At 44.9% G+C, this 25,851-nt stretch overlaps 1 protein-coding gene across 2 annotated transcripts in view; it reads left to right on the top strand.

Annotated features, from left to right (window-relative positions):
- The window catches only part of LOC124803121, a 109,448-nt gene that overhangs the window by 49,689 nt on the left and 33,908 nt on the right, over positions 1-25,851 (top strand). For both annotated transcript variants that reach the window (XM_047264304.1, XM_047264296.1), the window contains exon 5: positions 23,281-23,433. In XM_047264304.1, the coding sequence (XP_047120260.1) occupies positions 23,281-23,433 (153 nt within the window). The remainder of the gene's footprint in view (positions 1-23,280; positions 23,434-25,851) is intronic.

Genomic DNA, 25,851 nt, shown 5'->3' with positions numbered 1-25,851 from the left:
CATTTTGGCTGCCTGCCATATCCCCGTACCCAGACGAGGTCATTGGCGGTGAACCGGCCAAGTGAAGGCACACGCGGCCGTGAGGTGGAAGGCACAGAAGATGAAGTAGCGTGCGGGGCTGTTGGCCATGTAAGAGCTCAGCCGGCTGTGGTCGCCCATGGGGGTGAAACGGTAAGACGCCAGAAACTGGAGAAGCGCATCATCAGCAGCAGAAGAAGTCTGAAGTTTCTGCATCTGAGCCTTAAATGTGCGGACCAGTCGTTCAGCCTCACCGTTTGATTGTGGATGGAACAGCGGGGCCGTGACATGCATAACGCCGTGACGAGCACAAAAATCCGCAAATTCGGAAGAGGCAAATTGCGGACCATTATCAGTAACAAGAGTAGAGGGGAGGCCTTCCAAAGAAAAAATGCGGGCGAGAGCACTGGTGGTTGCCGCGGTGGTAGGCGACGTGCAACGGACAATGAAAGGAAAGTTAGAGTAGGCGTCAATTACGAGGAGCCAATAAGTACCTAAAAAAGGTCCCGCAAAGTCAGCATGAATGCACTCCCAGGGGTTCTCAGGCGAAGGCCACAGTGACAAAGATGAGTTCGGGGCAGCGGCCTGTGACGCACAAGGGCCACAGGCAGCGGCCATGTGTGCTATTTCAGAGTCGATGCCGGGCCAGTACACATGACGGCGCACCAGAGATTTTGTGCGAGGCACACCCCAGTGCCCTGGGCGAAGGAGGCACAAGACCGAAGCACGCAAAGATGCAGGTACCACAACACGCAGTGAAGCGTTGTCAGTGGAAAGGAGGATAACACCATCCCTAGCCATGAGGTGGTAGCGCAAAGCGTAGTAGTTCCGAAACGGATCAGAAGGCTTAGCGGACGGGCGATCTGGCCAACCCTTCTGAATACAGTGTAAAACCCGGGAGAGGGTAGGGTCAGAATCCATAGCAGCTGCCAGCCTGTCCCCAATGATGGGGAACCCGTCCACAACCCACTGCTCGGCAACATCCAGGTGGAAACACAAAAGTTCGTCCCTATCGAATGCCTGATCAGGACCCATGGGAAGGCGAGACAGAGCATCAGCATTCGCATGTTGAGCCGTTGGCCGGAAATGAATCTCATAATTGAAACGAGACAAGTAAAGAGCCCAACGCTGGAGGCGGTGTGCAGCCTTGTGTTGGGAAGTGACGTTGATGGATGAAACAAGGAAACAAGTGGTTTGTGATCCGTAACAAGATGAAATTTTGAGCCATAGAGAAAAACACCAAACTTATGAAGAGCATAAGTAATGGCCAAAGCTTCTTTCTCAATTTGAGAATACTTTTGTTGGGCATCCGTGAGCGTTTTTGAGGCATAAGCAATGGGTTGTTCCGAACCGTCAGAAAAATGGTGCGCAAGGACTGCATCGACCCCGTATTGAGAGGCGTCTGTGGCAAGAACAAGATGTTGGCCAGGTCGATGAGTAGCCAGGCACGGGGCTTGTTTCAGCATAGTCTTCAATTTCTGGAAAGCCGCATCGCATGACGCGGACCAGTGAAAAGGCACGTTTTTATGCAACAGGCGATGCAACGACTGAGCCACCGAAGCCGCAGACGGTAAAAACTTGTGATAGTATGCTATTTTCCCCAAGAAGGCCTGCAGTTCCTTAACAGATGTAGGGCGAGGAAGGGCATCGGAAGACACACGACCTTTCTTTTTGCAATTGTGACACACAGTCCAATGTTGGGGACAATCCTCGCTTGAATGTTTCGTAAAACACTGCGGACATGAAGGAAGTTGCCGGGGATTTTGCTGCAGTTTCTTAGCGGGTTGTTTACGGTTAGGCCGAGGCTGCGCGTGGGAGCGCACTGCGGCCACGTCGGCCGGCGGGGACACGCCGCACGGTTGTCAACAGCACACGAGGTTGTATTTCCCCGACATCACCCCACGCCTCTATTTGCGCCCCAGCGGCGCGAGAAATTTCAAAAGACTGCGCAATGGAGTGAACTTCATCTAGAGTCGGATTCGCCAACTGAAGGGCACGTTGCCGAACTTCTTTGTCGGGCGCCAACCGGATAATAGCATCCAGTACCATGGAATCGGCATAGGGTTCTTTGTGAACGTCAGTAACAAATTGACACTTTCGACTGAGGCCGTGAAGTTCAGCAGCCCAAGCGCGATAGGATTGATGTGGCTGTTTTTGACAACGATAAAAGGCAACACGAGAGGCTACCACATGCGTTTGCTTTTGAAAATAGACAGACAGAAGTGAGCACGTTTCAGCAAAGGACAAAGACGCAGGAGCCTTCAAAGGAGCCAATTGCGACAACAACCGATACATTTGAGGTGAAAGCCAGGAAAGGAACAGAGACTTACATGGTTGTTCATCCCTGACATGAAATGCCAAGAAGTGCTTTCGAAGACGGTTTTCATAATCAGACCAGTCTTCTGCCGTCTCGTCGTAAGGAGGAAAAGGAGGTACAGACAACGACGAGAAACGCCCTGCATTTAACGCTGCAACGAAATCGCGAATCGCCGCTGTTAGAAGCGTTTGCTGTTTGAAGGAGTTTTTGCAATAGTTGCTCGACAGTAGCCATGGAAACCTGTGGGTCAACGGTGAAAAGGAAAAATCCACTACCTCGTCGCCAATTGTTATAACGTCAAGTTTAACACATATATTTCAGAACGACACAACACATACAAGTCACAGAGTAAGTTGACAAGCAAGACATGTGTACACATTTGCATTCGAATGAGCACTGAGTGCCAGTTTAGCGGCCGCTGCTCGGCTGGCCGCTTAGGTCGCGCAGCTGCTGCATGGCTGGCAGACAGCTCCACATGTAGAGGACGCACGTAATTGCGCGGTGGCGCTTTGAATGATCGGCGAGTCACAACACATTTACATTCTCCCTGACGTCCGTGAACTGTTCCTGGGGAGCACTTATTGAGTCTTTAACAAGACCAAAGGCCATTGTGGAATATTTTGTAGTTCATTGTCAAAAGTGACAGTGTTATGAAAAGGATAGATTACTGCTCTCGTATAGCAGAGATGCTGAGTTGCAGATAGACTCAACAAAAGAACTGTCAAACAAGTCTAGCCTCAGCAGCCACACACACACACACACCCACACACACACCCACACACACACACACACGTGTGTGTGTGTGTGTGTGTGTGTGTGTGTGTGTTTTGTCTAATTCAGATGAAGGCCTCCTTGGCCAAAAGCTTACTTGTTTGGCAGTCTTTTTGTAGTGCCTATCTGCGACTCAGCATCACCGCTATGTGGTGAGTAACAATCTATCCTTTTCATAATATTGTCATTATTCCATCCTGGATTTTCCATTGCCAAAAGTGAGTTACAATTCAGAGGGAAAGATGGTTGGTGATACAACCTGCATATGAGTCGTATTGGCTATAATATTTAGACATTGAAGTACATGGATTGACCTCCTATTTAATTGTAGATGTTGTTGATGTGGCACACAGGCAGGAGACTGGTCTGAATGAAGCTTCTCTCCACACTGCTGTATCTTGTGCAGGCCTCTGAATCTCTGCTTAGCTACTGCAACCCTACATCCAATTGAACATGCTTGCTGTAGACAAGCCTTGGTTTTTCTCTAAAAATTTAACTCTCCATTTCTGGTCATATTGCTGCTTTCCACATGTTTTAAAAGAGCTACTCTCAATTTCAAGTATTTCGCCATTGTGTAAACATGCTTGCATTTAAGGCTATAGTGAATTTAACATAAGCCCATTCCTCTGACGACAGCTCACAGTTTGCATGTCTCCAGCACAACGTAATGACTTCTGACACTTGCACTGTGAGCACTCACTACCCAGGTGGCGACAGAGTGGGAGTGCTGATGCTTGGCTACCAGACTCCTGAACAGCCATGCTGTATGGTACAGCCCAAGAAGCTGTGCCTTATTTTAGCCAAGTTGTGCCTCAAATGTCTTTTCCCCTTTATCTGATTAAATTTCTCTTCATTAGTTACCTGATATACACACAGCCATCAGCATTGTTCTGTAACACCATTTTTTGAAACAGGTTGTATATCGCCCAGGACAACCAGAAAATCCAGGAAAAATGCGAGAATATTTTCTTCTGGCAAGAATCAGGGGAAAACCCAGGAATTATTTAGAATCAAAGGAATTTTTCATTTCTTTAGTTATCAGGTAAAATTTTTGTAATTTTGACTGCTAAGAAAGGATGCTCTAACAAAGAATTTTACTTTAGTCCACTACTGCAGAATAATACTACAGCAATGAAACATAAACAAGAGAATAACACCAAAATGAAAAAGAAAATGTGCCATTTACTACAACATAACACAGTGCACACACAGGCATCTGCAGACAGCAGAATGTGTCAAAGGCTTTAGTATGGAGACTATTCAGTACAACAACAAACGGTGTCTGCTGAGCATGATATCACAACTGTTGACATTTCTAGCAGATTGCGGAAAAACATTGTGAATGGTGGTTTGAGAAGCGTCACTTTCAAAGTAAATTTCTTTTTATGCAATATGAATTATATTATGTGCGAGAATGTGCAATGAATTCCGTAAATCATGGAGCTTCTGACTGTCATTCAAAACTTAACACTTTAAGGACCAACCACTTGGAAAAATTTATCAAGCTCAGAAGACCAGCTACTTATGTCATTACTTAAAAATTTAATGGTGCAATTGTGTTTGATATATCTTAATGGGTAACACACATTAAAAAAGACCTATAGTATACATGAAAGCTTAGCTTTTGTTGTACTTATACTGTATCCATGTTAATATAAACCATTGACTTTTCCTACATGTGTGTTCGGTCTACTTAATAGTCAAGTTGCTAGTGGCAGACTATATTACATGTCCTATGATCTGAATATCTGCTGTCATTGGCTGGTGAGATCAAGTAACATAAGCTATGCCTGGTTGACAAAAATCGCATCAAAATCTGTATTTCAGTGCTTTGGAAGCTAGCATGCTGTATTTGGTGGAATTCACATTTATACTTTCGTAATATGAAAATATGCTGTAATTTCTACACTGATGTATAAAAGCTGTATAATTCAGAGTATTGATAAGTGTTACAGCTCTGAGGGAAAGTGTATTGTCACTTAACACAGGAAAAGTGTATTTTTTGGGGTATAATTTATTTTGATGTGGGATAAAGTGTACTTTCACTCAGAAAGAAGTGTATTCTTAATTGGGAATTCTGGGAAAAATACAGAAAATTTTTTATTGTCCATGTATACACCCTGTGAAAGCTTCTTCTCAATTCTTGTCTGTACCAACCAGACTGTAAACATTGCTAAGTGTTTGGATGATGTCTTGCTTCGGAACTAACTAGTACAGAGTTCACAAACACACACATACATCTACCGAGCTATAGTGTTCCAGCCAACTATATTGACTGGCACTGCAGCTCAACAGTGTTGAGTATTGTATCAGGCAGAGTGGGGAAAGGGGGCATAATGGGATGTTTGAACGGATGGGTGACTCATAGTTTGGAGGGAGGAACAGTGAATGCAAAAATGGGACTGTGGCACTAGTGAGCTTACTGTGGCGCAGGCAAGGGGGCTTTGAAGAGAGCTTAAGGATGCGAAGCGGTGACTTATGAGTAGGAGATAGAGCAGAGGAAGAGAGAGGATGTGGGGAGGAAAGTTTGAGAATGAAATGAGTGAAGTCTATAGTTTGAGGACAGGGCAAAAATAAGTATGAGATGTGCTAGTAGACAATGAACCATTCGAGAGGTGGAGGTCAATGTTCAAGAAAGTGTTATGCAGGGCTGAGGACGACTTGTGTAGTGGATGCGAGAGTGGATGTTGAGGCTGTGGAGGAAAGAGGGTAATGTGTCTTTGCCCTGTCCAGATGACGAATGATAAGAAAGTCATAGAAGGTAATTGGGAGGGGGGTTATTTGTCAGGAGACAGAAGTATGAACTTAGTTTTGGTTTGGTTGGGCTTGGTGGCAAAAAAGTGTTTCCACCATAGAGATCACCAAATAGAGGGTAAGTTATTTAGGAGTCCAGTGTGACTGAATTTGGTTGTGTGACTGAAAACGAGTTCTTGGATAGGAAGGAAACTTCTGTGTTATTGAGAGCTGTAGTAGATAAATTATATCTTCTTCCAGCCTACTCTTTTATGCCATTGTGTGCACAGTTTTACTCACCCTATTATTGTCAGAGAGAGCTCACCAGTGCCATATTCCCATTCTGTGCACTTGCTGTTTCTCAGTCCCAGCTGTCAGTCACCATTTCCACCCCTCCTCCCCCCCCCCCCCCACCTCGCCCCACCCACACACTGCACTCGACACAAACCATCACCACAACCCAGTTGCAGTAATGAATAAGAAGAATTTCTCTTGCACTCAGAAAATACTTACTATGAGTATCCTAGCAGCATTTTGTTACTGAGCTAACAACTTGATGACATTGCATTGATTACTTTTCATTTCTGATGAAGAACAATAGATACATACCTCATCCCCCAGTAGCATAACAGTGCACAAAATCTGTTGGATTATTTGTACCTATGGAGTGATAGAAAAAAAATGAAGAAACTCACAGTTAGAAGCTAATCAAAAACCTAAGACAGTCAGAAAGATTGGATATATGGATGACATCTTGTGCCTGATAGATGACCAGTTACACACAGACCTAAACTCTGGTCATGATAAGATACATTTTTTCAATAGAAAAAGAGAAAAATAGGCAGTTAAATTTCTTGGACATCATCATAAAGATTCAAAACAACCAACACACATTTGACATGTATTGAAAACTGGCAGCAATAGACACTGTTATACGTGAGACATCACAACAGAACAGTTCTCAAAAGCAAGGAGCACTTGGATATCTGCTCCACAGACTAAACACAGTACCATTACATACAGACAATTACAAAAAATAAATGAACACCATAATACAAATAGCCACAAACTATGCATACAAAGAAAACTTGGTAACAAAGCTCAACAGTAAAATCAAGAAACAGAAAATAACAAACACTCTGCTGTCAGAAACACAAGAACAGCATCCCATACAAACAAACACACAAAATATAGGAAAACAGGAACAACACAAAGTGAGAAAGAAACAGAAAACAAAAGATCATACACAATGACATACAATCACAAATACACACACAGAATATCCAATATTTTCAAAAACAAGACATAAAAATAGCTCAGCAAACCAACATCTCAATTCAAAAATACTTCCCAAAAAATGGGGAGATTTATCTATTTCAGAAGTCAGGAATATATCAACTGAAATGCAATAACTGTGATGAAAGATACATAGGTTACACCAAGAGGACATTTGACACCAGACACGGAGAACATGTAAGACCATGGAAGTATAGAATAAATCATTCAACTTTTGCAGAACATTTACACCAAAACCAACATAAAATTACCACCAGAGACACAGACATGGAAATCATAAGGATAAACAAAAACAAAAAACATCTCCCATTACAAGAAAACTACAACATTCAAAAAACTGTAACATTAAAGAAACAACTCGTAAATGATCAAAACAACCTGACAACTGACACAATCTTTAAACTGACTGACCACTTAATATAACATAAATACACACGTATAACCACAGGATCCCTTTATTACTAGCATCTCCTCCCAGTTTCTTTCGTATAATCATTATCTATACACCCTCGCAAAAATAAAAGAAGAAGAAGGGGTGGGGGAACCGCAATCATCCCCCCCCCCCACCCCATCCCAGTCCCCAGTCTCCTTTCACATCTCTGCCGAACATACAAGACATGTTCTCCAATTTACACTAACTCTCTCTCACTCACTCACTCACTCACTCACTCACTCACTCACTCTCTCTCACACACACACCCACACACCACACCACACACATTCACCCTGTACTCCTCCCCATCTTGTAGTTACCCCCCTTTTCTCTCTCCTTCTCTGCCCCTCGCCCCCCCTCTCTGCCCCTCGCCCCCCCTCTCTGCCCCTCGCCGCCCCTCTCTGCCCCTCGCCCCCCCTCTCTGCCCCTCGCCCCCCCTCTCTGCCCCTCGCCCCCCCTCTCTGCCCCTCGCCCCCCCTCTCTGCCCCTCGCCCCCCCTCTCTGCCCCTGCCCCCCCCTCGCCCCCCCTCTCTGCCCCTCGCCCCCCCTCTCTGCCCCTCGCCCCCCCTCTCTGCCCCTCGCCCCCCCTCTCTGCCCCTCGCCCCCCCTCTCTGCCCCTCGCCCCCCCTCTCTGCCCCTCGCCCCCCCTCTCTGCCCCTCGCCCCCCCTCTCTGCCCCTCGCCCCCCCTCTCTGCCCTTCGCCCCCCTCTCTGCCCCTCGCCCCCCTCTCTGCCCCTCGCCCCCCCTCTCTGCCCCTCGCCCCCCTCTCTGCCCCTCGCCCCCCTCTCTGCCCCTCGCCCCCCTCGCTGCCCCTCGCCCCCCTCGCTGCCCCTCGCCCCCCTCGCTGCCCCTCGCCCCCCTCGCTGCCCCTCGCCCCCCTCGCTGCCCCTCGCCCCCCTCGCTGCCCCTCGCCCCCCTCGCTGCCCCTCGCCCCCCCTCGCTGCCCCTCGCCCCCCCTCGCTCCCCCTCCCCCCTCGCTGCCCCTCCCCCCTCGCTGCCCCTCCCCCCTCGCTGCCCCTCCCCCCTCGCTGCCCCTCCCCCCCTCGCTGCCCCTCCCCCCTCTCTGCCCCTCCCCCTCGCTGCCCCTCCCCCCTCGCTGCCCCTCCCCCCTCGCTGCCCCTCGCCCCTCCCTCGCTGCCCCTCGCCCCTCCCTCGCTGCCCCTCGCCCCTCCCTCGCTGCCCCTCGCCCCCCTCGCCCCTCCCTCGCTGCCCCTCGCCCCCCTCACCCCTCCCTCGCTGCCCCTCGCCCCCTGTCCCCTCCCTCGCTGCCCCTCGCCCCTCTTTCGCTGCCCCTTGCTGCCCCTCGCCCCCTTCGCTGCCCCTCGCCCCTCCCTCGCTGCCCCTCGCCCCTCCCTCGCTGCCCCTCGCCCCTCCCTCGCTGCCCCTCGCCCCTCCCTCGCTGCCCCTCGCCCCTCCCTCGCTGCCCCTCGCCCCTCCCTCGCTGCCCCTCGCCCCTCCCTCGCTGCCCCTCGCCCCTCCCTCGCTGCCCCTCGCCCCTCCCTCGCTGCCCCTCGCCCCTCCCTCGCTGCCCCTCGCCCCTCCCTCGCTGCCCCTCGCCCCTCCCTCGCTGCCCCTCGCCCCTCCCTCGCTGCCCCTCGCCCCTCCCTCGCTGCCCCTCGCCCCCCTCGCTGCCCCTCGCCCCCCTCGCTGCCCCTCGCCCCCCTCGCTGCCCCTCGCCCCTCCCTCGCTGCCCCTCGCCCCTCCCTCGCTGCCCCTCGCTGCCCCTCGCCCCCCTCGCTGCCCCTCGCCCCCCTCGCTGCCCCCTCTCGCCGACCCCCTCGCCGCCCCCCCCTCGCCGCCCCCCCTCGCCGCCCCCCTCGCCGCCCCCCTCGCACCCCCCTCGCCGCCCCCCCTCGCCGCCCCCCCTCGCCGCCCCCCTCGCCGCCCCCCTCGCCGCCCCCCCTCGCCGCCCCCTCTCACCGCCCCCCCCTCGCCGCCCCTCGCCATCCCCCCTCGCTGCCCCTCGTCCCTCCCTCCCTCTTTAATTAAATTGCGGTAAGTTTAAGATGGAAAAACCAATAGTAACTGATTTTAAAAGCTGCTACTGAAGATAGCCGTGTGAACAAACATATTATATTAATCCTTTTTAGTTTTGAATTCAGCAGTCATCATATTTAATAATCCTGATGGCAAAAATGAAAATAAAAGTTTTTCAGTGCTATCTATTTTCACATATTCACACATGCACAAAAACTTCAGGTTGACTTATTTTCTTCACAGAGTACAAAACATTCTAATGTATTAAAAGCTTTAATCCAGTTACAACAAACGTGGTTTTCTGTATGGTGACCAGAAGGTAACTAATTACAGCATTAAATCAACATTGAAATTTTACAGATTCATTTTTTTCATTATTATTAGTAGTTATTGCAGAAGATATTGCATAGTCTTGGGCTTCTCCTTGCAGTAGATGGGAGTTGACCAGTTAAAGACTTTATCTGGTGCCATGAACATTCTGTGCGATATGAACAACTGTTAGCTCGTACCTGATCTCTGCAGTCCACATACAACAAAGAAATTGTTAGTTCAGTAAAAACAATTAACAAGCACATTTCAGAGATGAGTATTTTTTATTGTACTTAAACATATATTGCGGTTGTGGAAAAATCCATGGTGTTACAGCCCAAATTCTACATCACTACAGTAGTCAATGAAAGTTAGGAGGCAGACATGTTTCTAGTGCGAAACTGCAGCTAATATCTCATGTACCAACATAACCATAGCCTTAGGCTGTACAATATATGAAATGCATCAGTTACTAGCCTGTTAAAGGTATTGCAAAACTATTATTGCACCTCACTTCATTCAAGGCAATTTAATGTAACCACCCATATTTCACCCTAACCAGTCATCCTCAGTAAAGCTCTTAATTTCAGCACTACAAACAACATATGCTTTTGAACCTCCTTTGACTACCTCCAAAGCACCATTCATTTTTAAGGAAATTTCAGTTAATTCACTAACTCATTTCTCATTTGGGAATTTAGCCAACACAATGTAGCCGTACAGGTTTTGTGTGTGTGTGTGTGTGTGTGTGTGTGTGTGTGTGTGTGTGTGTGTGTGTGTGCGTCTGCCCAAAAGCTCGCAAAATTTTGTCTTGTTTACGAGTTCTGTTCAAAAAATTATCTTCATCCTTTCAATAGGGTTTTTAAATTTGGAAATAAAAAAATACCTCTGCAGGGGCCAAATCTGGGGTGTACAGAGGATGAGGCAGCACATTGCTTTTGTTTTTTTGTGCAAAAGTCATACACCGTCGGGAATGGATGTGCGGGTAGGTATTGTGATGCAAGAGCCTTGAATTGCCTCGCCATATTGATTAACAGTTAGTTCCTGTGGTACAAATTCATGATGAATTAATCCTTTAAAGTCAAAGAAAACTATTAGCGTGGCTTTGATCCTTGACCTGTTCTGATGAGATATTCCCCCCCCCCCCCCCCCCCCCGCCCCCCCCGACCCCCCGCCCCCTCCTTGGGGAACTTTTCCTAATCTATTGTGAAGATTGAACCTGGGTCTCAACATAATAACTGTAGACCCACGTCTCATCATCAGTTATGTTTCTCTTAAGGAACATCTCATTCTCGTTTGCGTGATCCAAAAGCCATTCACAGATTGAAAGGTGAAGGTCTTTCTAGTCTTGATTCATGAGCCATGGGATGAACATGGCGGCACCATGATGCATTACAAGATACTGTGTCAGGATTTCATGACATCCTACTGAAATATTGCATTCTTCTGCAGTCTCTGCCCATCATAGTGCAGTAATTATACGTACATCAGCACTTCCATTTGTCAGTGCCCTGTGGACTCCATCACTTTTCTAGGATATATGGTATTTCCAGAATAATAGATACAAATGCATGTTTTCTGTAAGTAAACTCCTGGTCACTTTGATTCTTATACCTCATATTATTTATAAAAATTTAAAGTAGATGGTCATCTTACCAGATAGGACTGACGGAGTACATCGAAAAAGTTCAAAGAAAGGCAGCACGGTTTGTATTATCTCGAAATATGGGAGGGAGTGTCACTGAAATGATACAGGATTTGGGGTGGACATCATTAAAATAAAGGCATTTTTTGTTGCAGCGGAATTTTCTCACAAAATTCTAGTCACCAACTTTCTCCTCTGAATGCGAAAATATTTTGTTGACACCGACCTACGTAGGGAGGAACGATCACCACGATAAAATAAGGGAAATCAGAGCTCGTACGGAAAGATATAGGTGTTCACTCTTTCCGCGCGCTACACGAGATTGGAATAATAGAGAATTATGACGGTGGTTCGATGAACCCTCTGCCAGGCACTTAAATGTGGTTTGCAGAGTATCGATGTACATGTAGATGTAGATGCAGATGTAGAAACTATGCCATTTAGTTCATACGAGATAAGTCATATATTCTGGCACAAACAAATTTCATAGACAGGATACTTTTTCCAAGATGTGGAGGGCGCAAGTAGTAGATGGGGACTGGAGAAATAATTAATGGCGATGTTGTTTAAAGTACCCGCTATCTCACAATAGAGCCATTCAATCTGGTGGGACTTCTTACTGAATGAGATCAACTTATCTGCAATCCATTAAAATGGTGCATTTAGAAACAGCTGACTGTGTATATTGTTTGGTTGGCACAAAGTAGGTCTTAGTTTGATGGTAGTAAAAAGCTAACTTTTTTGTTGTGTTAAAATGTATTGGTATGTATGACCGAAAATAAAGGAAAAGACATCTGAATTTAAGTTAGATGCTGGTTTATGGCTGCAAAATTAATGTATGAAATACCAATAATGAAGAATGTTAATGATCCAAGTTACCCATTAAATTTATTTAAAATGAAACACCGCTGGGGCAAGGTGTCCTTCGTATAATGTATGTGTAAGAATGGTTTGTTATCAATGCTTGTATGATGACTATCACTCTAAAAATTATGTATCTTAACATAGTGAGTGTGTGCACCTACAGCATGTTAAATGTGAAATTAGGTGTCATTTATCTTTTTTCATCTATTTTTTAACAAAATGCAATGACTGTGTATCAGCTCTTATCAAAGGTGAAAGTAGAACAAAAATAAAATAGAGAGATGGAAAAACAAAATTCATTTAATAGTAGCATCTAACCTAAGTCCCTCATCATACTAACTTTAGGCTTTACACCCTGTGTTACCAACTGGTCCACAGACTGAGGCCATTCTAAAAGCAGAGATGGTCAAGAATTCAGCATGCAAGCAGTGCTGTTGGTCACGTGCCATAGCTCTGTTGCTTGGCTGTACACTTCCCCACCGCCCCACCACATTGTCTGAACCTGAGGAGGATTTTGGTGGCAATACAGTCACATTTCACATTGTGTATGGCTTGATTTCATGGTTCAGAACATCATAAATCACAAACAAAACAAATTTTCAGTGTTATTTATTTACTTTTGGTGCACTGAAGACAAAATATAATTTTTATTTGGTGCAAACTGTCAGCATAAGGACAGACACAGATAATTTCACAGATATTTTGCACTCAGGTTGCCATTTAATCAGGACTTATTTAGTTTCAAAATTGAAAAAAGCATTTCACACACATGTTGGCAGAAATATTTTGACATGTTTGCAACCTCATTATGGAAATGTGTGGTCTTCCCAAGCAATGAAACATACATCACCTGGACTGTTTTAATGTAAATGAATTTGCCTTTTAAACAGGAATTACATTGCAGATCAGTCAGTTCTATTCATTCTTACCTAGGGGGCTTTCAACTGAAATGGCAAACAGTCTTGAAAACAGATGGAAGATTGGCAGTGTCCAAAAATTATTCAGAAAGATATTCTTGTGATTCCTTCGAGGCCACAGTAATCCAACAACAGTACATTTTAAATCAAAAAATCATTCCAGGTGCCCCCATGACTTGACCAACATTCTCTGCAGTAATATATAGAGCCTCCATACTCTTCATTCAGTTCCATTCACAGTTATTACAATTGACTGTGGAATGATGCTTTCGAGTTCAGAAAATTAACTGTTTGTTGGCTACAGGCTAATCTTGAGCAATTAAGTGTACATTTTCTTCAACACATCCAAAAAAGTCTCCAGGAATTTTCTTTCATTCACCACCTTTGGTTGAAGTAATTTGCGGTCAACTTCTGAGATTGACCTTCATTTTTCCAAGTTCACCGATTGCCCAGTCATAAAGATAGGGAAAAAAAAATCCAGGAACATAAATCTGTTAATTGTCTGCTGTATACTGAAGCAACTAAAAAATATGAACGGCTACATCCTGTTGATGTGATATCCGGTTATGCAAAAAGCCACAGCCATCTATCTACATCTACATCTACATCCATACTCCGCAAGCCACCTGACGGTGTGACTTTTGACCCCGCCGATAAGGCGGTGCTACGCAATCTTGGCAGCGCGCCAGTGACCGACAAACAGCCGGCGGGCGCACCTAGTAAGGCTAGTGCGCCCGTCGGGGATAACGCGCGGCTGGCACTGTGAAATTCTAAGTCCCTTATCTGCTGACGCGCTATCGCGCGTCTATAAAAGCGAGCGCTGCCCGCGCAGCGGATCATTCGCGCTGCTGCTGCTGCTGCACAGGCAACTGCATTGAACGCTGCCAAGATGCCTTACAGAAGATACCGTCGTCGTGCAAGACAGACAATATATAAAACAATTGAAGACGTAGAAATGACAACATCGGCTGCCGACAATAAAAAGAATACTATCAAGTCTGTCGCCGCGCACTCTCTACTGGATGGACCCGCAGTATTCTGTGGTTGCAGATTAAACTTTAGTATTGATCTGAATGATACCTTCTCCCATGGTAATGGCTGGTTAACAGTTGCAATCGTACGAGGAGGTACAGGCGTACCAAATGTATCAGGATTGGAGAGCTTCGTCGATCGGGACGTCATAGCCTATCGAACGTATCATGTGACTGAAAATGCAAATAAAGACTTTGGCAAATCATCATATATGTCACCCTCACCCTTTTCCTTGTATACACGTAGTAGACGTAAAATATCTGTTAATGAAACTGTATTTATTTGGATCAAAGGTAAAGGTACCTGTGAATATGTTAAATTTGTAGGAGATTGTACGATGTATTTTCACAAATAAAGTGATCTGTAGCGTAGCTGAGAACTGGGGAGCGTACATCTAGAATCTGTCGACATAGAGTATGCAACAGCATGTTACGTCAGCTCTCTGAGCGCTTGACCTTTGACCCCGCCGATAAGGCGGTGCTACGCAATCTTGGCAGCACGCCAGCAGCGTGTCTATAAAAGCGAGCGCTGCCCGCGCAGCGGATCATTCGCGCTGCTGCTGCTGCACAGGCAACTGCATTGAACGCTGCCAAGATGCCTTACAGAAGAAACCATCGTCGTGCAAGACAGACAATATATAAAACAATTGAAGACGTAGAAATGACAACATCGGCTGCCGACAAGAACAAGAATACTATCAAGTCTGTCGCTGCGCACTCTCTACTGGATGGACCCGCAGTATTCTGTGGTTGCAGATTAAACTTTAGTATTGATCTGAATGATACCTTCTCCCATGGTAATGGCTGGTTAACAGTTGCATTCGTACGAGGAGGTACAGGCGTACCAAATGTATCAGGATTGGAGAGCTTCGTCGATCGGGACGTCATAGCGTATCGAACGTATCATGTGACTGATAATGCAAATAAAGACTTTGGCAAATCATCATATATGTCACCCTCACCCTTTTCCTCGTATACCTCAATTTTTTGGAAACCGGTTCTCCCACTGCCCCCCTCTCCTGTGTTTCCTGCGACACCTCCTTTGGGAACCATTTCCCACACTCGGCCGGAGGAGCAGGTTTCTCCTCCGTCATCTACCTGAGACAGTGCTCTGTCTCGATGCCTCTCTCACAGGAAACCCACAGATCATAGACCGATGGCAGCTATTGGCAGAAGGAACCATGACCTGTGAGTCCCAGAGTTGTCTGCTCTTCATCCATCCCCACGCTTGCTACATATAGGTCAATGCAAGAATAATGGCCACAAAAGGAGGAGGAGGAGGGAGGAGAAGAAGACGAAGAAAGAAAAAAAAAATGGGGCAAGGCTACTCTACTTACCTTGGAGGCACCAAATCCCTCCACACGATTGTAGTCTGAACCAATGCTCACTGATACTGTTTCACCACCATCGATGACAAGCAGTGATCCAGGACTTGACCAGTCATCCTGGTCCCTTCACATCTGACCTGGACACACACAACATCATCATTAAGTGTAATGGATATTAAACATTGGAAATTGCAGTATGGAATAATGGCAATATAATGAGAAGGATAGACTACTACTAACCATATAGCAGAGATACTCAGTTGCAGACTGTCACAATAATAGCTTTCAGCCCTTCTGAAAGGGACAATGCACACACACACACACACACACACACACACACACACATGTCCACTGTCTCTGGCTGCCAATACCAGACTGCAAGCAACTGTGCATGATGCCAGAAGCAGTCTGGGTGGTGGGGTAAGGAGAAGGCAAGGGTGGGGGGGAGGAGGAGGAGGAGGAGGAGGTTAAAGTGCTGTTTGTGGGGGCATTCAGGTACGAGATAGATTGGTGGGACAGCTAGGTGCAGTTGGGTGGTTAGACGAAAAATGGGGGGGGGGGGGGGGGTAGAGTGGAAAAGGAGAGAAGTAAAAAGTGGATGCACTTGTGGAATAGGAAGGCTGTATAGTACTGGAGTGGGAACAGGGAAGGGGATAGGGGGGTGAAGGACAATGTCTAATGAAGGTTGAAGCCCGGAGGAATGCAGGATATATTGCAAGAAGCATTCCCGCTTGTGCAATTTAGAAAAGCTGGTCTTGGTAGGAAGGATCCAGATGGCACATGCTGTGAAGCCGTCATTAAAATGAAGAATGTTGTGTTGGGCAACATGCTCAGTAACTGGGTGGTCAAGCTGTTTCTTGGGCACAGTTTGACGTTGGCCATTCATGCGGACAGACAGCTTGTCTGTCCATCTCACCACCACCTACTCCAGTCCAGTCACAAGAATCACTTATCTCATCAAAGACAGGGCTACCTGTGAAACCACTTGTGATATACAAGCTAAGCTGCAGCCACTGTGCTCGTTCTACATGGACATGACAGCCAACAAGCTATCTGTTCACATGAATGGCCACTGACAAACAGTGGCCAGAAACAGCTGGACCACCCAGTTGCTGTGCTTGTGCTATTTGGATCCTTCCTACCAATTTCTGAATTGTGCAGTTGGGAACTCTTCCAGCAATATATCCTGCATTCCCATAACTATCCTGGCCAGAACCTCCATTAATCAGTGTCCTTCCCAGCTATCCCCTTCCCTGTTCCTACTCCAGCACTACACAGCCTTCTAATCCACAAGATTCTTCTTGCTTCTCTCCTTTTCTGCTATGTCTCCCCCTCCCCCCACCCACTCCCCTCTCCCTCCCCCTCCGTCTAACTTCCCAACTGCACCTAGCTGCCCTGCCCTCTCTCCACCTCGTCCATGTGTGCTCCCACAAAGCACTTTATCTTCCCCCACCCATACCCTGCCCTTCCTCCCCTCCCCTACCTGCCCCAGCCTCCTCCTCACCCTCAACATCGAGACAGCATGAATACCTTTTATTTTGTTATATTTTATCGTACTTGCGAGTTTATTCCATAATTCTCCCATCATGCACAGTTGCTTGCAGTCTGGCCTCGGCAGCTAGTGTGTGTGTGTGTGTGTGTGTGTGTGTGTGTGTGTGTTGTTTAGCTCAGAAGGCCTTTTGGCCAAAGCAGTCTTTTTGTCGTGCCTGTCTGCGACTCATTCAGCTCCGCTGTGTGGTGAGTAGCAACCTATCCTCTTCATGATGCTGAAATGGATATTACCATCACCTGCTGGAACTCCACCACCTTATTTCATTCTCTTCTACAGTTTGCATTGCTCTGCAAGAAACGCATTTCACTTACGGCTATCCTTCAATGCTCCTTGGTTATCATGCATGTGTTGGAACTATGCTGGCACTGAGAGGGGCATCAGGAGAGATTTGTACATTGGTTTGCTTAGATGTGGTCAATGAACTGTCATGTTATGCATATTTAAGTGAGCTACTCGGCCATGCATATTTAGGTGAGCTACTTGGCCACCCAGGATTGGTAAGAGGTGAATTTGCGTGAATGGCTGAACACTGGTGGACAGCCCCAGGCTGTCAAAGCACTGCATCTGGTCCAGAGGCAGTCACTATTGCTGGTGAGCCCAGGTGCAGGCTCAAAGGCTTCACTGGAAAAGGGGAAAATCCTGGTATGTGGAATTTGGATGACATTGATCGCTTAGGGGGGTCGGCTATGCTCCCAGTGATGGCGGGCTATGAGATGAACTGTAAGATGGTTTCTCATAGCTCTCTGAGAGTGTATAATTTACAATCAAATACTAATGCAAAGCTGAATACATCAGCAATCCCTGGAAGATGAGGTGCAACCAGTGATACAAAAATAATTTCAGTGCCTTTAGAACTGCAGAAGTTAATATTTCACTGTGAATAAACATTTTTACAATGCGCCTCTGAATTAACAACTTTTAATCGCTTCATGTGATTTCAACAAACTATATCTCAAATGATAGCATTGCACTGTAGCCGTCATCTCTGAAAGCCAAGTGTTCGTATCCAAATTGTTTCTTGAAGAAATATGTCTGTTCTTTGTCAGAACATTGTACCCGCCAAAGTTACACAGCAAATGAATACAGCATGAATACCTTTTATTTTGTTATATTTTGTCATATTTGTGAGTTTATTTAACGAACAGTTTACTATTTTGCCAATAACTTTATTTAAATGTTGACTGAAAGTGCTTTAAAAAATGTGCTAATTTAAAAGTGGTCAGTAGCATGTGTTAGCAGATACCACTGCTGAACAGAGAACCAAAAGATGCTTCTTTCAAGCAGGCCTACATAATTATTTAAACAATATACAAGGACAATCTATTGTCATTTATCGTGAGTGCTCTTGTGCAAAAATACTAGCATATTTATTTACGAACAAACCTTTATTTGTAATTACTGTACATGGTCTGAATGTGGCCAGATGTTTACAATATTTCTTTTATTGAAATATTATTGTAATATATTAGTTTAGTGTGGGGAAAGTAAGCAAGTTGAATCAGTTCATGTCTGGAGACCTTAAGGGTGATGCATATTTGGTAGGAATGGCCTTCAGCTAATGGAAAAGCAGGTAGTAGCAGAACACTACAGGATTCAAGTGGAGACACGGAGACTTCTCGACTGAAGAGCTCAAGGGAGGGAATCTGGACAGTTTTACATTAATTCTGGAAGTAGGCAGCCCTGCTTGTGGTAATGAGTAGCATTCGATCATGGAGAAGTTTGATTCTGGACAGTGAACCGGTGGTACCATACTTTAACTTATGGAGAGACTTAATATTTCAAAGGGTCTGAATGTGCTCCAGAACAGGACTCTAACCTATTTCCGCTTCTGTTATGGAACTGAGGACAGAGTATGGTTTACTGTTCTTCATATTGCGTGTGTTAATTTATGAATCATCATGTTGAATTCTGAACTGTTTTGAGCTAGTGAATGTTTCATGTTTTGTGTTCAAGTATCTTTGGTAACAATTTAGTTATGGGATTCTGCTACCATTCTCATAAGGCTCTCATTGTAAGAAGAGGCTAAGGCTCTCATTGTAAGAAGAGGCTTTCTGTCTGCATTATCGTAGGACCACTTTCCGTTTAGTTGCGATGTCCTTTCATGGATAAACTTTATTCCGCATAATTCTCTGTCACCTACTTCAGTTACAGACTTTAGAATAGAATCCTTTTCATAAAATTACTCGTTTATCTTTTGTTTTATGTTTCTGAATATTTTATTAATTCACAATTCTAGCCATTGCATAGACTATTTGGCTGCAAGATCACAACTACAGATTGTTATTTGCAGTGAATTAGCTGTGGGGCATGAAAGCAGATGTGGGGCATGAAAGCAGATGTGCGTGGCTCAACTCTGTGACTACTTTGAGCTATTCTTTTTAAGCAGAGCCATGCATATCCTGAATACCTAAAGTATGAGTAACCACAGGTAAAGACGCAACTGGTTTGCTTGTATGGATTGCTGTTTAGATGAGCAACAACTCAGCACTAACTGTTAGGTATCATTGCAGGATGCATTCACCTTCATACCACTTTGGTAACAATAGTGGAGCAAGTGCAAACAACATCAGTGATTACCATTTCCAGTGTTTACATACCTTCAGGCAGATCAGTTGCGTACCTGGGTCGTTTTTAAGCAGCTTCATGGTAAGGTTTGCTGTCTTATTGAACACAGTAAGAAAGAATGCTGGGAGCACTACTTTTCCTCCCTGGGAATGTATGCCTCGTCATCCCAGATGTGGGCCAAGCTCCACAGTCTTCCGGGCTACCAATGATCAATAACTGTTCCTGGTCATGCCCTTCTGGATGGTCTTGTACCAATGCATCGACTCTTGCTGAACACCTTCAAATCCACTTTGTGACAGCAGCAGCATCCTCTTCTTATCTGGCTGCCTTGCTACTGCAGAAATGTCAACTTGAAGATGTCCCCCTATGTTTCAGCCCCACAAAGCTGAATCATACAGTAAACCTTTCCCTTACTGGGAACTCCTTCAGTCTCTTGCCCTGCCTGATGGTACAGCCCCAAAACTTGATTCAATTCATGATCAGATGATCAACACCTGGATGAGTGATACTCAGGTCCTTCCATTCTGCTTGACTTCAGGGTGTCTTCCCTTTGAAATGACGAGACAGTATATAGTAGTCCCAGTCCTTAAACCAGGCAAAAACCTATTGTTTCCCAACAGCTTCCAACTGATGAACCTTACCAATGAGCTCTGCAAGCTACTTGAAATGACGGTTGCCTGCAGATTATGCTGATTTCTCAGTCTCAGAGCCTTTTGTCCCCCTATGAGTGTGATGTCTTTGAGGGATGATCCATAACCTACCATCTAGGCCGGTTGGAAATGGCAAAATCCCATTGCAATATTTTTTGACCTACATAAGGCATTCGGTATCACTTGGCACCATCATATTTTCCTTACCCTTCATGACTGGGGTTTCTAGGCCCCCCAAAGATTTTTATTCGTCAGTTTTTATCCCATCAGTTGTTCTGGATTCTAGTTGGTACTTGACACAGCTGTTCTTGGGTCAAAGGGAGCGGCACCCCACAGGGCTCTGTCCTGAGTGTCATACTCTTCCTCATCACTGTCAGTGGACTATTTACTTCCATCAGGCCACTTGTCAGTGACTTTTGCATTTGGAACAGCTCCCATTCAGTAGCCTCATCTGAATGCCAGCTCTAAAGTGTGATCCAATGTGCCTCTGCATGGACTCTTTCCCATGGTTTCCAGTTTTCTCCTACAAAAATGTACCACAGTGCATCCTGATCCAGAACTCTACCAAGGTACCCAGCACGTGAAAGTTGTTCCACAGTCCCATTTCTGGGCCTTCATTTTGATAAAAAGCTAATTTGGCTGCCTCATATTTGTCAACTAAGTGCTAGTTGCATTCAGAAACTCTGAATCCTTGCCCACACCTCTTGGAGTGTGGATCATGCTACTCATATCCATCTTTACAAGCCCCTGGTCTCATCTTGACTGGACTATGGTTGTCAGGTGTATGACTGGGAGTGCCTTCAGCTTTGAAATTGCTAGACCCAGCCCATAATTGTGTAGTTCGTCTGGCCACTAGCGCCTTCCTCACTAGTCCCATAGACAGTATCTCTTCAGCTCTGACAATACTAACTCTAGGTCTCCTATGCAATCACTTGTTGACAGTTCCCTGATCATCCAATGTATCCCATTTTTTTTTGCATACAAGAGGTATGAAGCGCACTCTCTGTGTGATTACCAGCTGAAATGCACCTGATAGCCCTCTGCCATGCTCTCTGCTTTCTCCTCCCTGGATATACTGCCTGAATTTTCTTGTTTAGTCCCCCATGGTTGCTGCGCAAGCCACAAATTGGGACCGATTTTTTTTTGCTCCATGACCGAGCTTTGTTACATTCAGTTCTTCAGGAGTTTCAAGGTGCTACCATCTTTTACGCTGATGACTCTAAAACTTAGATATGCTTTTACAATCTCTGCTGATTGGGAATACCATTCATTGCCAGAAGAGCTGATAGCTGTTAACAAAGCTCTACACTTTATTAAATGGGCCTCTCTTGATCCCATTTTAATACTTAATGACTCAATGCTTCCGGTTATTGACCGGTGGTACTCTTATCATCCTGCCGTCTCTACTACTGATAACCTTCTTCCTGAACTTAATTATACTGATTGCTCAGTTGTCCTTCTCTGGCCCAAATCATGTGGGTAACCTAGGGAATGAACTGGCCGACTGTTTGGCCAGAAGAGTGATTACTCTCCATCCATTCGTATTGCTGGTCCCCAGTGTGGATTTGTGGGTGCAAATAAGACCTTCACTCACTTGGAGATGGAATGATAGTCCAATGTCTGTGTTGACGGGCCTAGGCGAGGTGTAAAGCTTTGTGTTGTGCAGTCATCAGTGGTACATGAGAGGGCCTCTGGCTCCAAAAGCCCGTATCGATGATTTTTTGTTGAATAGTTCGCACCCTAACACTGGTTGATGGCCTATCATTGAAATATGCAGCAATTTGCAGAAAGGTTGCACTTCTGTCACACTGAACGATTCTCGTCAGTCATCATTGGTCCCATTCTTGCAGGATCATTTTCCAGCCCCATTGATGTCAGAGATTTGATGTTTTACCAGATTCCTAATATTCACGGTACAATGGGGCTTCGATGTACCTAGCTGGACCGAGCAAGGAGGGAGGCACCATGGTTGGCATAAACACATTTGGGAGACAATGGTTCAAATTCATCCATCCTAATTTTAGATTTTCCATGATTTTCGAAAATCGTTTCAGGCTAACGCCAGGGTGGTTCCTTTGGAAGTGCACGGGCAGCTTCCTTCACCATCCTTGAAAGAGTAGGAGCTTGTGATCCATCTGTAACTACTTCAATGTCGATGGGACACCAAACCCTAACCTTCTTTTCTTCCTTCATTCTTTTCTACCTAATTATGTCCCCAAGTTCGTTCATGCTACTGTCTGGTCTCTTATTCGCTTTGCCAAGTAATACTCAAACACTTAACTATAAGTGGCGAGATCTGTGATGTAAAATTACTTGCAGTTTTTTGTCAGCAAATGTTGATATGAATTATGGGAGAACTATTGGTAAAGGGAATTATGGTCATATGATGGGCTAACTAAATACATTATTTTGGTGATGAGTGGGTGACAATCCAGTTAGAACAGACTCAGTTACAGAATCTGGTTTGATGTCTTTGAAGAAGCTTTACTACTTGGAATTGTATAGTAGTTACAAAGAGCAAAACACAAGCAAAGCATGAATAGCAGCTTTTTGCAACATATGTTTTCAAAACCCACATCAAAGTAAATTATAAATGTTGAAACATTTGTGTTTTAAAGGCTTTCTGTGTTGTTTCATGTTGTTGCTATAAAGGCATAGCAACATTTGTTCCCAGCAGATTGTTGTTGTTATCATTTTTAATGATCACTTGTCAAATTTGTCATTTGACTAATTATAACTAAAACTTTTCTTATTCTTTCCAGAGACCATGGAAGTCTAGCTATTTGAGAAAGTAGTGATTCTTCAGTTAAAAGATAATGCACTTACATATACAAATTCTAAGTAATCATTCTTATTCTTTTCTTAAATCCACAGGAATTAATTCGCTTGGAGGGAGAGCTGACAAGACTGGCAAAACAGCATGAAGAAAAGTACGGGAATCAACTTTTGATACATGGAGAAACAGTTATATCATGGTTGCAAAAATTTAAGCCAGAATCTTTTCCAGGATCAACTTGCAAATCTAGGGTTAGTCCGCTCACATATAAACCAGTATCTGTCACCCTTTGTATCTACATTAGTTTTATCATTGTAATATTTTGACATCTTGTTAGTGAAAGTCTTTATGTTTGAGCAATGGAATTGTTGAGCAATAGCTCACTTCTGTATTGAATTTGTCTTTGTTAGGAGTGCTCTGTGTCCTGTGTTCTTTTTAATTTGTTCAGTAAGCATCCGAAGCTCCTCTAAAGAAACTCATACTGAACAAACAGAACATGATAAGATAAATCATTTACACAACCAGTTTCAATGATAGTCATTTTTCAAATGATGTGTTTGGTTACAATCAAGACATTTAAAAAAAGCCCCACGCAACATCAAAACTGTGGTGCAAAAAATTAAAATTCAGCCATGTTTTGTTGGACCAGGTTTTGATGTTGATAGCGAGTTACCAGCTTTGTGTAGGGTATTACTAGATGCCATATTTGTAATCCTACACAAATGCTGACACAATTTTTAAAAAATGGATGATGATGATGAGATAAAATTGAAATTGATTGCTAGTTAATTAGTTATTTAGTTACGTGTTCCATTGATCAATCTCAGGGTAGCCATTATGATGTGGAACGTGTCTAGAGCATAAGAAATGCACGCATGAATCAAGGTTTTTTTTTTAAGCTTAAAATTTTTATTACGTACCCCATTCCCTTAAGTGGCCCAAAATGCATGTACGAGGTGCATTCAAGTTCTGAGGCCTCCAATTTTTTTCCTCCGGACTGGAAAGAGATAGAAACATGTACATTGTTTTAAAATGAGGCCGCGTCCATTGTCAATACGTCCCATAGATGGCAGCACCGTACAGCAGATGGAATTTTACCACCAGCGGCAAGAATGAGAACTGTTTTAAATACTTAAAATGGCGACGTTTTCCTTACTTGAACAGCGTGCAATCATTCGTTTTCTGAAATTGCGTGGTGTGAAACCAATTGAAATTCATCGACAGTTGAAGGAGACGTGGTGATGGAGTTATGGATGTGTGAAAGTGCGTTCGTGGGTGCGACAGTTAAATGAAGGCAGAACATCGTGTGACAACAAACCGAAACAACCTCGGGCTCGCACAAGCCGGTCTGATGACATGATCGAGAAAGTGGAGAGAATTGTTTTGGGTGATCGCCGAATGACTGTTGAACAGATCGCCTCCAGAGTTGGCATTTCTGTGGGTTCTGTGCACACAATCCTGCATGACGACCTGAAAATGCGAAAAGTGTCATCCAGGTGGGTACCACGAATGCTGACGGACGACCACACGGCTGCCCGTGTGGCATGTTGCCAAGCAATGTTGACGCGCAACGACAGCATGAATGGGACTTTCTTTTCGTCAGTTGTGACAATGGATGAGACGTGGATGCCATTTTTCAATCCAGAAACAAAGCGCCAGTCAGCTCAATGGAAGCACACAGATTCACCGCCACCAAAAAAATTTCGGGTAACCGCCAGTGCTGAAAAAATGATGGTGTCCATGTTCTGGGACAGTGAGGGCGTAATCCTTACCCATTGTGTTCCAAGGGGCACTACGGTAACAGGTGCATCCTACGAAAATGTTTTGAAGAACAAATTCCTTCCTGCACTGCAACAAAAACGTCCGGGAAGGGCTGCGCGTGTGCTGTTTCACCAAGACAATGCACCCGCACATCGAGCTAACGTTACGCAACAGTTTCTTCGTGATAACAACTTTGAAGTGATTCCTCATGCTCCCTACTCACCTGACCTGGCTCCTAGTGACTTTTGGCTTTTTCCAACAATGAAAGACACCCTCCATGGCCGCACATTCACCAGGCGTGCTGCTATTGCCTCAGTGATTTTCCAGTGGTCAAAACAGACTCCTAAAGAAGCCTTCGCCACTGCCATGGAATCATGGCGTCAGCGTTGTGAAAAATGTGTACGTCTGCAGGGCGATTACGTCGAGAAGTAACGCCAGTTTCATCGATTTCGGGTGAGTAGTTAATCAGAAAAAAAATCGGAGGCCTTAGAACTTGAATGCACCTCGTATTATACCTATTGATTTATTTATTCCCATTCCAGAATTCATCTAGGGTATAGAAGTAGTTGTCGAGGAGAAATGATTTCAGTTTATTTTTTAAACTATTACTGCTGTCTGTCAGACATTTTATTTCATCTGGTAATTTATCGAAAAGTTTTACAGCCACGTATTTTGCCCCTTTCTGTGCCAAAGATACGTTAATTAGAGGATAGCGTTTTCTTTTTTCTGGTGTTATAATCGTGTCACTGCTGTATTTAAACTGGTCCATGTTGTTGAGAACAAATTTCATTACTGAATGAAAATACTGTAAGGCTACTGTAAGAATTCCTAACCTTTTAAACAGATGCGTACAAGGTGTGTGACTATGAGCCCCACACATTAGTCTAACCACTTTTTTTTTTAGCAAT

Source organism: Schistocerca piceifrons, chromosome 1, assembly GCF_021461385.2.
Source record: "Schistocerca piceifrons isolate TAMUIC-IGC-003096 chromosome 1, iqSchPice1.1, whole genome shotgun sequence".
Taxonomy (NCBI): domain Eukaryota; kingdom Metazoa; phylum Arthropoda; class Insecta; order Orthoptera; family Acrididae; genus Schistocerca; species Schistocerca piceifrons.
This window is presented reverse-complemented; position numbering and strand designations above follow the sequence as displayed.